General features: G+C 43.6%; 1 protein-coding gene and 1 pseudogene across 1 annotated transcript; one reads left to right on the top strand and one right to left on the bottom strand.

Moving 5' to 3' along the window:
• Positions 1-12047: 12047 nt before the first annotated feature.
• Positions 12048-15112, top strand: LOC147488066 (uncharacterized). Its single transcript, XM_086574249.1, has 3 exons — positions 12048-13801; positions 13890-14171; positions 14752-15112. The coding sequence occupies exons 1-3, from the start codon at positions 12048-12050 to the stop codon at positions 15110-15112; spliced, it is 2397 nt and encodes a 798-aa protein (XP_086430375.1).
• Positions 15113-15728: 616 nt separating this feature from the next.
• LOC147488065 (carboxyl-terminal-processing peptidase 1, chloroplastic pseudogene) lies at positions 15729-16620 on the bottom strand (annotated as a pseudogene).
• Between the last annotated feature and the right edge of the window lie 310 nt (positions 16621-16930).

The following is a 16930-nucleotide window of genomic DNA, read 5'->3' as shown; positions in this document are numbered from 1 at the left end:
AGTTTCTTCTTATTCATCCATTGATTTAATGCTCCTGTGGAAGTTAGGAGGTCTTAGGGTAATTCATGATTGTATAGAGTCAAATACCACAAACCCTAGATTCTTTTCTTCTAGTTTTTAGTGTTATAGTGTGGTGATTGGATTCTTTATAGCACCTCAATTAGTTGTATGGTTAATGCCACATGTGGATTTTCTATGGCACCAAGAGTTGTATATTGAATACCATTTAAAGCACAATTTGGTTAGATAGAAGATATCATTGGAGATTTAAGAAGTATTTGATGGAAAGATAGAAAGCACGTTGAAAGCAACATATTACCATCATGGTTATGAGCATAAGGTTTGTAAGTATTGTGAGTTTCTATTGGTGATTTATATTAAGAATGATAGGTAGATCTATTAGACTAATTCTATGATTTTGGTGGATTCATCTCTCCCAAGATATTCTCTCTCTTGATTCATATTCATATATTTAATTTAGTTTAGTTTATGCATAGTTTACATCTCAAATCAAATCAACTATATATTCATCATTACTTAGCCACATCTTTTACTTGCATCCATTAGAGTAACTTAGATTAAGAATTTCTATTATCAACACTTAGTTATTTAGAGTAGGAGTGATATCTTGCTAGCCACTATACTAATCAATCACTACTAAAGAAAGGGCTTTTTATGACGGCTATTTTTTTTCTACCATGACGATTTCCGTATAACTCGTCATTATTTCTATCTCACAATTAATTTTATGACGCTTGATGTCAAATGTTGACGGTTATAGGTCAGGCGTCATAAATATATGTGACGTTTTTTTATCAATGTGTCAAGTTAGTGACTAACAATTGTATACTTATCGTTCACTTTATGACGCATGATGTTAATGTTGACTGTTATAGGCTAGCCGTCATAAATATTTTTGACATTTTTTTATCAATGTGTCAAGTTTGGTGTCTAATTTATGAGTTCATTTTCACAAACGTCAAGTAAAAAATTGTCTAACTTTTTCTTTCCAGCATTACGGGTGTTTGATTAATTGTTTAACCATTTGGGAGCAATTAAAAACGAACCCCTTGGAACTGATTGGTCGAATGAACCGTGAATAAAAATAATTGGGCTAAGTCTCGTGTCAGTAATAAATACCCAATTCTTAATAACCGAACTTTTTTTTTTTTTTTGGTAACTCAATAACCAAACTTCCCAAATAACCAAAACCCTGAATCCCTATCTAATACCGAAGGTAATAAAATCGATATGGAGAAAGGATTTCCCCGCTCAACATATATACAGCGCGCGCTTACTAATCTAATTCCCGAATTCTCATCAACCCTTACATTTTATTATCGTAAGTTGTCAAATTGGGATTGGAGATTGGTTGCCGCGCGAAAGAGGTAAATATTCCCCTTCACTCTGATTATTAGGGATTCGCTTTAGAAACCCTAGCATAGTATCTCAATTATATATAAATTTAAATGTCTGCATCTTTTAACTCATCTTGCATTTCAGAATCAGAATAGTAGCAGTGTTAGTGTTCTCTTAGCGTCGAACTTGGAGTGGAGTACGTTGCTTTTGGAAGGAAGTGATTTCTTATTAGCAAGTAAGATTTTACGTTTGTTTTTTTGTTATCTGTTAAGCATTCTATAAAGGTTTTATAATGCTGTTTTGATTTAAAATTTCATCAAATAGGGTGTTTAGAATTTGTTTAAAGGTATTATCTATACATTACCTGTTTTGGCTGCAATCTTGCTTAACACGTATCTAGATTGCTTTAGTGATTCTTTTTGGGTACTCAACTGGATGCTTATTGTTGATGCTTTTTTCTGTTGGTTTGTTTGTAAAACTCTTCTGAACCATGCCATAGTTTCTAAAGGATGTTTTAACATTATATTTTTAATTGGGGTTCAGGGAATTTGGGGGGGGGGGGTGGTTTGGCGCCGGGAGGTGGGGTCTAATTACTGACTGGGATTGCACTGACATGACTAATTAAGAGATGAAAACCAAACAAGCTCACACTGCAAGTGTGAAACAATGAATTAAATATATTACCATAAATTTTGGTATACAATAGACAATTGATCAAGTTGAACGTTTTCCTTCCATGGCATCTCTTTTTATTCAGCAATTTGTGCAGAGAAAAAGACCTTCCAAAGGCTTTCTTGATAGTGAGAAAGGGGACCCTGAGTTGATAGATAAATCCTCACCAGGGGGTTGATCCACTTGGCAGACTGCACATCTACCCGAGTTTGTTTTCCAAGGGAAATCTTTACCCAACCTGTACAAGAGAAAATCAATGGTTTGCAATCTGAAATCAACACAGCTTACAGCATTCCAATAGAGTCTATATGAAGTAGTAATAGCTTGGCAACGAAACCATAAGATCAGATAATAAATTTAGTTTACTCCCACATTTTTGACTTACTTTATTTCTTTTTTTTTTTTTTTTTTTTTTTATATCCTTTCTTTTTTCGTTTCTCCTTTTCTTACATTTCCTAAATGGTAAATAAGCAATTTATAAACAAGTAGGTCAAGACGAGCTACTTTGGAGAGAATGTAACAGCCAAACAAGCCAACCAATGCAAGCAAATATGCATATGAAACAAGTGCACTAACAACATTACAACAGATAGAACGGCTAATCATTTTCTCTTATTCGCTGGCTTTTCATCCATACTGATACCTTGTTTTTTTAATAATGCTAACTTCCTGAAAAAGTGAAAAACTGATTAGAAAAAATATTCCATTGATTTGAGTTTTCCTGAAGTTGATCAGACTAACATTTTCAAACGGGTTGAAGCTCGACTCAAGTAAAGGCTCACTGAAAGTACATTCTAAGATGTTGAGGAGAGGCAATTTTCTCACAAAGGACTTTCGTCATTAAAACCCCCCAAAACAAGCTTCTTCCAAAGATGAGAGGCATGGCCTTCAGAAACTTTATACTGAGTCATACCCTCTTGAAACAGTTGACTAAGCCACACGCCTTTTGGGTAAAAATCAGGGTATGACTCGTGAGCTTATTTGTGTTCAGTTGCATTATTATATATTGTTCCTCCAAGCATTGGCATTGTCCTACTTATTATTGGGAAGGCCGGCCCCAATCAATGTATTTTATTTTAGAAGTGAAATGATTGCTTTGATGTATATAGCGGTCCTCCAAACATTGTCGTTGTGAGAAAATTGATGAAAGTCCTTTGTGAGAAAATTCCAAATAGATAAAAACCAAACAAGCTCACACTGTAAGTCCTTTGATGTATTAGGCCAGTAGAAGTTTTAGACAAGTATTTTAAAAGGTTTTAAACTAAGGCATAAAGGTGAGAAGCTGATACTTGTAGAATTGTTTGTTAATACTTTTTGAAATTGCAATGGCTATATAGGCAAAACCGATCTTCGACATGGCCATTTCTCTTTAGTTTATCTACTTTCATATATATTAACTAATTTTGAGTTGGTTTGATATTTTTAGGCGTCCCAGACACATATTTATACTCAAACTTTTGGCCCGTAATTAATGTGGTTCATTAATTAAAGTGACACCCTGTGCTTACCCAATTAGCCTGGTATCACTTGTGCATGTGTAGGGTGTTGCCTTTGATGTGATAATCTAAAATGACCAACTGTTGCTCAGTTTATGAATATTAAAAGGACCTACTTCCCTATATGCATCTCATTATTATTTTGTCTTTATTTTTTTGTAATCTAATTGAGATTATTGTTAGGTGAGCATAGTACTTTTGACAAGAGTAGAACTAGTAATCAAATTGAGATTGTTAGTAAGTAAATTAATTTGCTCCACTGCAAATGCCTACTAGAAAGTAGTAGTGATACAAAAATTAGAGCACTTTTATGGTGCCTATGAGAATACATAGTAATAGAGAAGAATAAAATCACTAACAGATTTAATGATCTTGAAGCGATTATTTTTATGTTTTTTTTCTTAACGAAAAAAGTGCAAAATTTGGGTGTTTTTAGGATTTTTGTGTCATACTCAATTCGAAATGGACATTTTGTGGATGTCCAAGGATAGGCTAACTAATGAGGATGAATATATTGTAGGGGTTAAGAAAATAAATTTTCTTATGTTTACTAAAAAAATCCAAGATCAATTAAATTCATTTCATAAAATATGAGACCATTCTCATAAGATGTCCATGCAAACTATATTGTAAAAACAAATTTATTAAAATATATGTAATAAATGTGAATCTTTGTGAGTTTACTCAAAAGGAGGTTAGAAACCACCTTTTTGAATAAGGGTTTGAGGGCCATCGACCAACACTATACTAGCTGGATATATCATGGGGAGAAAAGTCATAATGCATCCCTTCTAGTTTACTCAAAAGGAGGTGGAAATGAAGACCATCAAGATTATCACAATATGGAAACTCCGGAAGATGAAATGAAGACCAAGATTACAAAAACTTGCTAGATCTTTGGACGCTGACCAATTCATTCACTGGTGATCCTGTAGAGTTTGAACAATTGCTCCAAGATGCTGATAAACCATTATATGAAGGGTGTACAAAGTTTACCAAGTTATCAATGGTGGTTAATGTGAGTGCTCTCAGTACACCTTCTAACATTCCATGTCCTCACACTCTCCCCCCTCTCCCTTTCCTTTTCTTTTTTCCTCCTCTTTTTCTTTTCCTCACTGTTCCTCTTTATACTATCCCTTTTTCCCTTTCCATCCGTTGATCTCACGCCATCCTTCGGTTCATCTTAGCACATCTGTCTCCTAGGGTTCTGCGGCCATGCTGTTGTGCCACCCGTTCCTGTTCGGTTAAGTTGCCTCCTCCTGGACTTTGACCGCTCTGTTCCCACATGCTCCAGTACGTCCCAATCACTTTTGCAGAGCCGCGGCCTACATCCGGTGCTTCCCGCCTTCCCTTTCTTATCCTACCTCGAGCCAGCAGACACGCCACCTCCCTAACCCAAAATTCCCAGCTATCTTCTACTCCTGCATTCCGTTATAGCAGCTTGCGTCGGTCCATCGACCAGCAATCTTCGTAGTCGCGAATCCTACCACTACAGATGCCCCTTCTCGGTTTCGCGGCCTCTATGATAGGCCCGGGGCCGAGAACCTTGTACCACTTTTCTTTATTTGGATTTGTTTGGTCTTCCCTTGGGGTTTGCCACAGCGGCCACGGGTCACTCATTCGTCGCGCCCGGCCGTGCCCCTCGTGTTTACGCACCCGCGTGTCAAGCTCCCAGCGGTTCCCCTATAGTCCCTTCGGTTTCCGCACCTCGGCAGTTACCATTTTACCCTCGCTCTATTTAAACTCCCGCTTTCATTCTTTCCCCCATTTTCTTCCTTTAGCCTTCTCTGTCTTGCTTTCTCCTCCTTTTTCCAACTTCCCTGCGCTTTCTCCCCTGACTTCACTCTCCTTGGCTTGGTTCCGGTCGGATTTTGGCGTCGCTGGACTCAGTTTCAGGTTGGTCTTTTATTGCTCTTATTACTCTTATCGTTTTATCCTCTTTGTTTGCTTCTATCCCTACTTGTCATACTTACCTTACAACTGTTAGCATCGTTTTTCTCTTCTAACCTGTTCATCTTCCTCTCGATGGCGGCGTCGGCCTCCGAGTCCCCCTCCTCCTCTTCCTCCGCCGACTCCTCACCCTCTAGATCTACTGAGGTGGCTTCTCCACCTCCAGTGGCTGCCATGACGGCCCCCTCTACTTCCGGCCGTTTCCTTGCCCCTTTACTGCCGCCTTCCAGATATCGCAGGCCTAACCTAAAGGCGATTAGGGCTGCCTATGGCATTCCCGCCGGCATTTTGATAGAACACGTGCCATCCGTCACCCACTATCCCCACTTAGTGCCTCCGCGGCCCGGGTGCTTAGTTGTCACAGTAGGTCAGATCGTCGCCGGGCTGCGACTCCCTCTCACCGTTCTGGATGTGGAAGTGTGCAATCATTTCAACATCCCTCCATGCCAAGGCATCGGCAACTTCTGGAGAATCCTGTATGCCGCGAACTACTACAACAGGACCGGCGACCCTCAGATAACTTGCCGCGACCTTATCTCCCAGTATTTTCTAAAGAAAAGTACCAAGGATGTGGGTATAGGATACCCAGTCATACGCGGTCCGCCCCCAAAAGAAAACTTTCTTGCTCCGTGTCACCACCTCGGATAAACAGTGGCACCACTACCCATTGTATGTGTCCGTGACTTCTTGCACCGCAGCCCTCCTCCCCGGGAGTAACACTCAATCACCTCGTTTTCCAATCTAGTGGTGAGTTTCATCCTCGTCCTTTCTTCTCTCGGCCTTTGATCCGCTAGCTAACCTTGGTTTCTTGTTTATGTTTCTTTTCAGGTTGGCGGTCTGATTCCAAATCCCGGGTATACTCTGGCTACCTCTGCCCCATTTTCGACCGACTCCGCGATCTTGGTACAGCCCAAGCTGAACGCCTGAACGTTAACCCCTCTACTGGTACCCCTTTGTTGGAAGTTCCTCAACTCCGCGAATTCCTGGGCTTTTCTGCCCCTTTTTACCGTCCGCCTCCTCCGAAGGAACGTAGACCCAAAGCCTCACCTTCCCACAAAAACCGTTCCGCTCTCACCAAAGACCGCCCGCCCGACCTATTCAAGCTCTCGTTCCATCGTCGCCCGCCCGTCATCTCTTGCTCCCCTCGGACTTCGCTTTTCGAATCGCTTCCTTCCTACCGCGCCATCTCCACTTGGGAAGATCAATTCACCCCTCCACAGTCCCCTTCCGCGAACATGGATCTCTCCCAGATGAAGCTGTTTGATAGTGATGAGGACGAAGTAATTGAGGTCTCTCCCCCTATCCCCGCGGCCACTCCTATTGACGGGGCCGCCGCCAGCGTCGAGGGAGGCGATAGAGCCGGAAGACCCCATCCCCGCCGCCCGTGTGACAGAAGAAGATGCTCCCCCTTCTATCACCCAGCGTCCAGGCAAAGAGGTTGCCACTCCCGCCGACTTTGTCCCGGTTTTCAAGGTACGCCACCGCCGAGTTAATGTTGAAGATTCGGCTCTTGAGAACCCCGCGGTGGCCTCTTCCATCTTCTATGGCTCCCCACCGCAAAAAGGACCGCTTACGCTGATCGGTACCTTTGAACATCACCGCGACTTCTCTCAGATACAAACCGGGAGAAGGTACTTCCCCCTCTCTCCGCCATCCTCTCTTCCTCTCTTTTTTTTTTTAACGCCCTTGTCTCATCCGTTTTAGGTAAGCTTTGGACATGTCGTGATATGATATGATCCGATTCAAGCGTCTGCGGTCTAAGGTAGATTCCTTGGAGAGAGGTCGGCAGATCCCGACGGTCTCGAGAGCTACTTGTGCACGGCTCGTCAAGAGTTAGACGCCGCCGACTTGGCAAAAACTTCGGGCTCGGGATGAATTGAGAATTGAGAGAGAACAACCACCAGGATTATATGGACTCGGTCAATGAGCGCCTGAGCCAGCAACGCACCTCTCTCCTGCAGCAGCATCAACGAGATACTGCGGTCCTTCTAGATCAGCACAAGGCAGATATGGCTACCCTCCAGGCCCATTATCGGTCCTTGGCGGATAAGAGAGTGGCCCGAAAGATCCAAGAGGAGCATTCAAGGCTTCTCAAGGAAGGCCGCCTCCTGCCTGAGGTGCCGCCGATCCCCGTTGATGAGGAGATGGGCACCGTGGGGGAGATGGTTACCGCGGTTGAAACCAGACCGGAAGGGTCGGCTGGCGTTGGGGATGTTGTTGAAGATCCATAAGAAGCCCGGGAAGCTGTGGATGAAGCCCCGCCGAGTTTCGCCGCCTTTTCGTTGGAGATCTTGGCGATGTCTCTGCTGAAGAGACCCCTGTTGGTGACTTAGGCGATACCACCTCGGATGCCTGTTTAGCTTCTCCGTGAAATTGAACTTGCTTTGTTTGTGTTGGTATCTGGTTTTGTATGTTTTGCTTTGCAGCCTTTGACGCTTTTGAACCTTTGTTAAATTCCTCCTAATTTAAGGAGCTTTGCTTAAACTTGTAATCCCTCCTTATGCAAGGAGTTTCGCTAAGAATTGTAATTTTGTTGACCTTGTGGGCCTCCTATTGGAGGAGTCCTGTTTTCACATGTCATGTTTAACTCCAATGTTTGCTGTCTCTGACCTTGTGCATATTCGATTCTAACTCCCCCCCGCTCTCTCCACGACCTGTCGGGCGGCCGGGGCATAGCCTCGCCCGAGAGTTTGATTTGGACCTCATGTCCGGCGGGGATCTCCCCGGCTCTCGTGACCGCCAGTCGGCGGGGCATTTCCTCGCCTCTAAGTTTGATTCGGACATCACGTCCACGAAGGGATCTCTCCCCCCGCTCTCCGTGACCGGCAAGCCGGTTGGGGCATTGCCTTGCCCCTGAGTTGATTCGGATCTCATGTCCGCGAAGGGACCTCCCCGCTCTCTGTGACCGTCAGGTCGGCTGGGGCATTGCCTCGCCTCCCAGTTTGATTTGGACCTCATGTCCGCGGCGGATCTCCCCGGTGACCCGTGCCGGGGCGGGTGGGGCATTGTCTTGCCCCTAAGTTGATTTGGACCTCATGTCCGCGAAGGGATCTCCCCCCGCCCTCTGTGACCGCAATATGCCAAACGTCTCTTTCAATCCCTCTATATGCTCCTCTTCCGACATGCTTTTCTCTACCATGTCATCGATGTATACCTCAATACCCTTCCGCATTTTGCTTGCAAACATCTTCTCCCCCAGTCGCTGGAACGTAGCCCCGGCATTCTTCAAACCAAATGGCATCCTCGTGTAGCAATATGTTCCCCCCTCCACCACAAACGATGTCTTCTCTTGATCTGGTCCATACATTGCGACTTGGTTGTACCCCATCGAGGCGTCCATAAAGGAGAAAATTTTGAACCCTGCCGTCCGATCTACTAGCTCATCCACTCGCGGCATCGGATAACTGTCCTTGGGGCACTCAAAATTGACGTCCGTAAAGTCTACACACATGCGGACCTTCCCATTCCTCTTTGGTACCGCGACTATGTTGGATAGCCAGTCTGAGAACTCGACTTCCCGAATTATGCCTGCTCTTTTTTAACCTCGCGCGACCTCATCGCGAATCTCCTCCGCATATCTCGCCTAACATCAAGCAAGATCTTTTGTTTCACCGGCCTGGCGCCCTCCCTCATGTGTAATCGGTGACAAACAAACTTCGGGTCCAACCCCGTGATTTCTTCGATTGTCCAAGCAAAGACGCCCTTATTCTCGAGAGGAACCGCACCAGCTTATCTTTCCACTCTTTCGACAAATTGACCCTACCGATGTGACCTTTTCCTCTTCCCCGTTCCTATATTTCCGATTCGATCTCATCATCCGTTTTTGTTTCCACGGGCGCCTCGGCCTCCTCTTCTGCGGAGGCGCACTGTAATTGCTATGCCTGTCTTTTCTTTGGTTGCGAGGTCTCCCCCTCGTCCCCCCGAATCATCCTTTTCTTCGTTCCTCGATGGCTATTCCGTCTTTGTCACTTGGTCTCTGCGGACTTCATGCATCCCCGTCGGGGTGGGAAATCTGATCACCTGGTAATAGGTGGATGGTACCGCTTTCATTTGATGGATCCACCGCCTACCGAGGATGGCGTTATCTTGTGAGTTAGCGGCCCACAACCTTGAACGCGAGAACACCGCCACGGGGTCCGTTATTCGGCAATAGGAGTTCCCCGATGGTTCGGGTCATGGTCCCATTGAACCCGTTACAAATTAGTCCGGGATGGCCTCGGTTGTTTCCTGCCTATCTTCATCTCTTCCATCGTTCCCACTTAACAACAAATCCACCGCGACCGCGATCAATCAAGACCCTTTTCACCATGTAATTTCCCATGGCCACCGCGGATCACCGGTAGCAAGATCCTCATGTGGGACATCCACCCCTTTCAAGTCGGTGTCGTAAAACACGATGCTTCCTTTTGTTGTTCAAGCGGGCCATGGGGACGGGCCGCTAATACCTTGCCTCCTCATTAACTTCTTTGGATGCTAGCTGTCCGGCCAGATCCGATCCCGGTGGGCATTGTGGCTCCAGATTTCCCGCTAAATATGACATTTATTGTACCCAGAATACGCCCTGGGCTCGTCCGCCGCTCCGCTTTCTCTTTCCCCTTAATAAACTCCTTAAGCATCCCTCTCCCAATCATCTTCTGTACCATCCACTTGAGGGCGTAACATTCATTTGTTTCATGATTCTGTATCTGATGATAAGCACAATACGGTTTGCCCGGTATTTCGTTGGGCTTGCTCCGCGGTCCTTCGTAGCCTTTTATATCTTGGATCAGCGGTAACAGTTCCTCCAACGGCCTGTCCACGGGTATCGGATCCACTTCCCGATACAGCTTCCGTTCTCTATATTCTCTCCGGCCTTCGACTCCACTCTTTTCAGGCCGTGCAATGCCCCAGCGTCCACCGCTCTCCCTACCTGATGACTCATACCTTCCGCGGTCCTTGCTTCGATCCAAAGCCGGTACGGCTTTCCCCGTCTTCCTCGTCTCTTTCGCAATGTGTCTTCATAATCAGATATACTTCTCTACCCTCGTATAAGTCTTGTAATGGCGTGATCTCGTTCTTAGCCACAGATTCGTGTGCACTCGCTTCCGCCGCAGCCCCCTCTCAAAGGCAATCACTGCAGTCCTCTCGTCCAAGTTCTCCACCTTTAAAGTTTCAAGCCTTAAATCTGCATAAGAATTCCCTCTCGACTCCAGGGGTCCTCTGTCGCGACATTAAACGGGGCGCTATGTCCACCACCCTCCTTTTTGGTGTATGAAGTGGTCCACGAAGGCTTGCTCCATCTCCGAAAGTTGTGTATGCTCTTCTCGGGCAATCTATAATACCATCACGAGGCCCTCCCTTCAAGCTTCTTTGGGAACATCATGCACCGCAATCCGTAAATTATTGGGTTCTCGCCGCCGGCGGCATTTTTGCCGAAAGTGGTGGATGTGGTCCGATGGGTCTCCCGTCCCGTCGTACCGCTTTGGGACCTCCGCTTTCCAAACTGCGTCCGCCAATGGGTTGCGATTCAATCCCGCCACTACCTGGTTCGCCGTCCGGCCGTACCTTTGCTTTGCTCCCAGCTTGCTTCGGATCGTTAGCAATCATCTCCTTCACCTGTTCCTTAGTGAGCCCCGGCACCCCATTCTCCACCACATTCGGTCTCCCTTCTTCCTCTCTCACCGTTTCTGACATCACCTTTTCTGATTCCTCGACGGTCTCCCTCTCTCTTCGTAACTCCTCGTTCTCCTCCTTCAACCTCGCTACTTCCTCTCTCAGTTGTCTCGTTTCTTCCGAAGACGATGCCGCTGTCTCTTCCACCCCGTGCTCTCCCCCATCATCTCCTACCGATTCAGCCACCTCCTCTCTGGTCGACACTTTCCTCGGTCGTCCCACACCTCTCTTTGCTTTCGTTGCCATACCCCCTACTGTTCAACTCTCTCTCGTTCCCCACAGACGGCACCAAATGTGAGTGCTCTCAGTACACCTTCTAACATTCCATGTCCTCACACTCTCCCCCCTCTCCCTTTCCTTTTCTTTTTTCCTCCTCTTTTTCTTTTCCTCACTGTTCCTCTTTATACTGTCCCTCTTTCCCTTTCCATCCGTTGATCTCACGCCATCCTTCGGTTCATCTTAGCACATCTGTCTCCTAGGGTTCTCGGCCATCTTTGTTGTGCCACCCGTTCCTGTTCGGTTAAGTTGCCTCCTCCTGGACTTTGACCGCTCTGTTCCCACATGCTCCAGTACGTCCCAATCACTTTTGCAGAGCCGCGGCCTACATCCGGTGCTTCCCGCCTTCCCTTTCTTATCCTACCTCGAGGCGGCCAGACACGCCACCTCCCTAACCCAAAATTCCCAGCTATCTTCTACTCCTGCGTTCCGTTATAGCAGCTTGCGTCGGTCCATCGACCAGCAATCTTCGTAGTCGCGAATCCTACCACTACAGTTAAACTATTCAATCTAAAAGCCAAAGGTGGGTGGTCAGACAAGACTTTTTCAGAGTTACTGAAATTGTTTGGAGAGGTGCTTCCGGAAGATCATTTACTACCGTCCTCACTGAATAAGGTCAAGAAGACATTGTCCGTTTATGGAATGAAGTATGAAAAGATACATGCATGTCCTAACGACTGCATCCTGTACAGAGGTGACGAGTATAAGGATCTTATTGTGTGTCCTACTTGTGGAGCATCAAGATATAAGGAGAATAAAAATATGACCGAGACAAGTAAAGGTGTGCTTGCAAAAGTTTTGTGGTATTTTCCACCCATCCCAAGGTTCAAAAAGATGTTTCAGTCTGTGCAAACAACTAACGATTTGACATGGCATGTTGATGCAAGAGAAGTTGATGACAAATTGTGTCACCTAGCAGATTCCCCAGCATGGAAGACTGTAGATTGCATGTGGCCAGAGTTTGCAGCAGATTCACAAAATCTGCATCTCGCACTCTCCGCAGATGGTGTTAATCCACACTGTTCTATTAGTAGTAGGTATAGTTGTTGGCCAGTTATGTTGATCACTTACAATCTTCCACCATGGTTGTGCGTGAAGAGAAAGTTTATGATGCTTACATTGTTGATATCAGGTCCACGACAACCAGGGAACGATATTGATGTGTACTTGAGGCCTTTGATTGACGACTTAAAAATTTTATGGAATACTGGGGTCGATGCTTATGATGCTTACCGACATGAATCCTTTACATTGAGAGATGTGCTAATGTGGACAATAAATGATTTTCCCGCGCTTGGTAACCTATCTGGCTGTTGCGTTAAAAGATATTATGCTTGTCTAATATGCAGTGAGAATACACTTTCACTCAGACTGAAGCATTCTAAGAAGATTTTATACATGTCCACCAGAAGATTCCTCCCAAAGAACCACACTTACAGAAAGCAGAAGAAGATGTTTAACGGTAAACAAGAGTTTCGATCACAACCAGAACCATTAACCGGTGAGAAAGTAAAAGAAAAGGTTAAACTGCTTAATATTTCTTGGGGGAAAAAAGTTAAGAATGTAACTGTGAATAATTTAGCAAAACCAAAAGGGCGGAAAGAAGTTAGGAAACGAAAATTGAAGAAGTCAATGGGTAAAAGGAAGCGACAGGGTGCAGAGAAAAAGGCAAAGACGCTAACCACATCAGCAAGGGTTGATATTGGAGTCGATGATATTTTGAAATGTTGGAAAAAGTCATCAATATTTTTTAAACTGGACTATTGGGAGTATTTGCCTGTTAGACACAACTTGGATGTCATGCATATTGAGAAGAATGTTTGTGACAGCATTATTGGTACATTGCTTAACATTCTTTTCAAAACAAAGGATACTGTTAACGGTCGTCTTGATCTTGAGGAGATGGGAAGGGCGGAGTTGGCACCAAAGACAGGTAAAAGTAAAACTTTCCTACCCCCAGCTTGTTTTACATTATCTAGGGATGAAAAAAGAAGAGTTTGCCAAACATTGCATGAGCTGAAAGTCCCCAAAGGATACTCTTCTAATTTCAAGCCCCGTATTTCAATGGATGATCTAAAATTACAAGGGCTGAAGTCGCACGATTGCCACGTTTTGATGCAGCAGTTGCTTCCTGTGGCAATACGATCTGTCTTGCCAAAGCATGTGAGATATGCAATTGTCAGGTTGTGCTTCTTCTTCAGTGCACTTTGTGCAAAAGTAATAGATGTGCAGCAGTTGAGTCAAATTCAAAGGGATGTTGTTGTCACCGTATGTATGCTGGAAAAATACTTTCCCCCGTCATTCTTTGATATCATGGTTCATCTCACGATTCATCTTGTTAGAGAGGTGAAGCTTTGTGGTCCAGTTTTCTTCCGATGGATGTACCCATTTGAGAGGTAAACCAACTTACTGAGCTTTCCTTTATCCTTGGTTCGTATGACATAGTAAGCATCATTGTACCATTTTCCCATTGAAATGTCTTAGGTACATGGTGGTGTTGAAGGGTTATGTACGAAATCGCAATCGTTCAGAAGGTTGCATTGCTGAAAATTATATTGCAGAGGAAGCAATTGAGTTTTGCAATGAATTCTTATCTGACTTGGATGCAATTGGAGTTCCTCCCAATTGTAAAATCACTCCTGATGATATGCTGGTGGAGGGAGTTACCCCTGGAGGGGGTTCTGCTGCTGAAGTTGATAGTACTGCCTTGGAGCAAGTGCATCTTTATGTGTTGCACAACACAGGAGTTGTTGAGCTTTACATAGGGTAAAATATGTTGATAGTTTACTTCCATTCTTCCATTGGTTTAGAATTCCTATAGCTAAATGTGAGATTGCTTTCGGTAACGAAATAGGGAGCACATGGACTACTTGAAGAAAATCCACCCCCGTCAGTCAAAGAAACCAACATGGTTACAAGAAGAACACAATCGTACCTTTAGTGATTGGCTTAAAGAAAGGGTACAATTAAGCAATTCTAAAGTACCATTTCTTTTGTAAACTCCATTTAATCATTACTAACCCTTAAAAGAACACAGGTTTCACAAGAGCAACGCATCACCAATAACAAAGTCTCAGATACCTTAATGTGGATATCTCAAAGGCCTCAGATGCATGTATTAAATTATGAGAGCTATATCATCAATGGCTATCGGTTTTCTACAAAAAATCAGGATGCTTCACGTGTCACTCAAAACAGTGGTGTGAGCTTGGTCGCCGCAGTAATGCAAGTTGCAAGTTGCAAGTGCGAAGGATAAGAAACCAGCCTTTTCTGATATGTCCTTTTATGGAGTTATTGTTGAAATATGGCTACTTGATTATTTTAATTTTCACGTTCCAATGTTCAGGTGTGATTGGGTTGATAGTAGGAATGGTATCAAGAAATATGATTTGGGTTTCACATTAGTTGATCTTGGTAGAGTTGGGCATAAATCTGATTCGTTTATCTTAGCTTCTCAAGCCAAGCAAGTCTTTTTTGTTCCTGACCAACTTGATCCTAAGTGGTCAGTTGCTCTGGCAGCTCCTAAAAGATGTTATAATGTTGGCGATATTGGTAATGACTTGTTTGATGGGGACATAGGAGACAAGGTTTATTCCAAAGTATTTCCAAGTGCTGATTCTTTTGATTTGATTGATGAATCTCGGTTAGTTTACACACGTGAAGACTGTGAGGGAATATGGGTTGAGAATGAATCATCTAAAACCTAGTCATTTTGTTTTTTTTTTCTTCTATTTTGTTTCTGCAATTTTTTTATTGTAAGATTCTCTATAAGTTGTCAATTGATCAAGATTTTTTTAAGCCTTCAGTGAATCTTGTATTTAGTTATTTCTATTAGTCACTTTTTCTGTTTTCCCATTTGGAGCTTTACTTATTTCATGAGTAGACTTCATCTATGCCAGGTATTATTCAAACAAATTTTTTAGCTTTCATTATACTTGAAATACAAATATTTGTTGTATTACAATTCATTCTAGAGAGATAATTAGCAGAATCTGTCAATCACTTATAACATCTTCTATATTGTTAGAATTCCAAGCCTAATGACAGACAGCCAACAGGTAAAAGAAGCTTGTTATACATTTTCATAACCAGGCCAATTAGTCAACAGAGCCTATCTTCATATCTTGTCTACACAGTTCCCTTTTGCAGTTTTGCTGCATCAGTTGTTAGTCTGATAAATGTTTCTTTCTTTCTTAAAATTGGTATTTTTGTTGCTTCTTTGCCCTAAAATGGATGATGGGCACTTATTGCAACATGAGCAGGAAGAATCAGTAACTGACCAAGTTCAATCCCATCACTATACTTGGTCCCTTTCGAGGGAAAATAATGGGGAGATAGCCACTGCGGAGGGCAGACACAGTCAAAAGTTCTCATAATCCTCAAACCATTATCTCACTGAGAAACTCGTTGTAGAAACCTGTGATGATCCATTCCTTCGGGTATGGCACTGCAATAAATGTTTTGCAACTTCGTCCCGGTCAAGGATACACTGATAATCTAGTTCTATTCCATTTCCATTGATGTCCATATGATTTGGTGTTACATATTTCCTAACAGTGACTACCACACCCGATCCATCATTAAGTTTGAATACAGATTGAATTAGACCCTTACCTAAAGTCTTCTCCCCAACAAGAACAGCTTTGCAGTTATCATGAAGTGCAGTAGCTACTATTTCACTTGAACTAGCAGTCTTGTTATTGACCAATACAATTAGGGGAGCTATAACCAGAGGCACAGTCTCAGCAACTATAGTATTCTGGTACTTGGGATCCTTTCCAACTGTGTATATCACCGTATCCCCCTTATCGAGAAAAAGCTTAGCAACTTCAATTCCAGCCTGCACTAGTCCACCAAGATTATCTCTTAGATCCAGGACGAAGTAGGAGGCACCAGAGTCTTGAAGTCGCTTCATTACAATGACCAAATCCTTTCTAGCCGAAGCATTAAACTCTTTCAATCATATATACCCAACAGAAGCAGTTCCATTCTCTATTTCTTCCGAACGATAGAATATTGGTGATCAAGCAACAAGTTGCCTCTCAACTCTAATAGATTGGATAGGACCACAGTTGCCATGCTTAGCCTCAATAGTCACAAACGTTTCTGTTGGACCTTGTTTTTTGCTTGGTGTGCATTTGCTATTACTAGGTGTTTATATATATATATATATATATATATATATATATATATATTTGTTTTTCCTTCTACGCATATTCTTGTTCATCTCATATAATACTAATTAATGCCCTGTGCTTATATTTTTCAGCTTAGCCTAGCCATGGATCCGGAAGAGGTTGTCCATTCTTAAGATGAGGTTGTTCATTTTGAGGATGAGGTTGTCCATTCTGAAGACGAGGTTGTTCATTCTGAGGATGAGGTTGTCCATTCTGAAGACGAAACACCTATAAGTACTAGGGTAGAAAGGAGAGGCGCAACTGTAATGCATTGTCTGTCTGGTGATTGGGATGGTATCATCATAAGAGTTCACTTTGATGGGAAAGGTAGGCCTATAGGTCAAAAAG

The sequence above is a fragment of the Coptis chinensis genome, chromosome 7 (genome assembly GCF_015680905.1).
Source record: "Coptis chinensis isolate HL-2020 chromosome 7, ASM1568090v1, whole genome shotgun sequence".
Classification (NCBI taxonomy): domain Eukaryota; kingdom Viridiplantae; phylum Streptophyta; class Magnoliopsida; order Ranunculales; family Ranunculaceae; genus Coptis; species Coptis chinensis.
The sequence above is the reverse complement of the archived record's forward strand: the minus strand, read 5'-3'. Positions and strand labels throughout refer to the sequence as shown.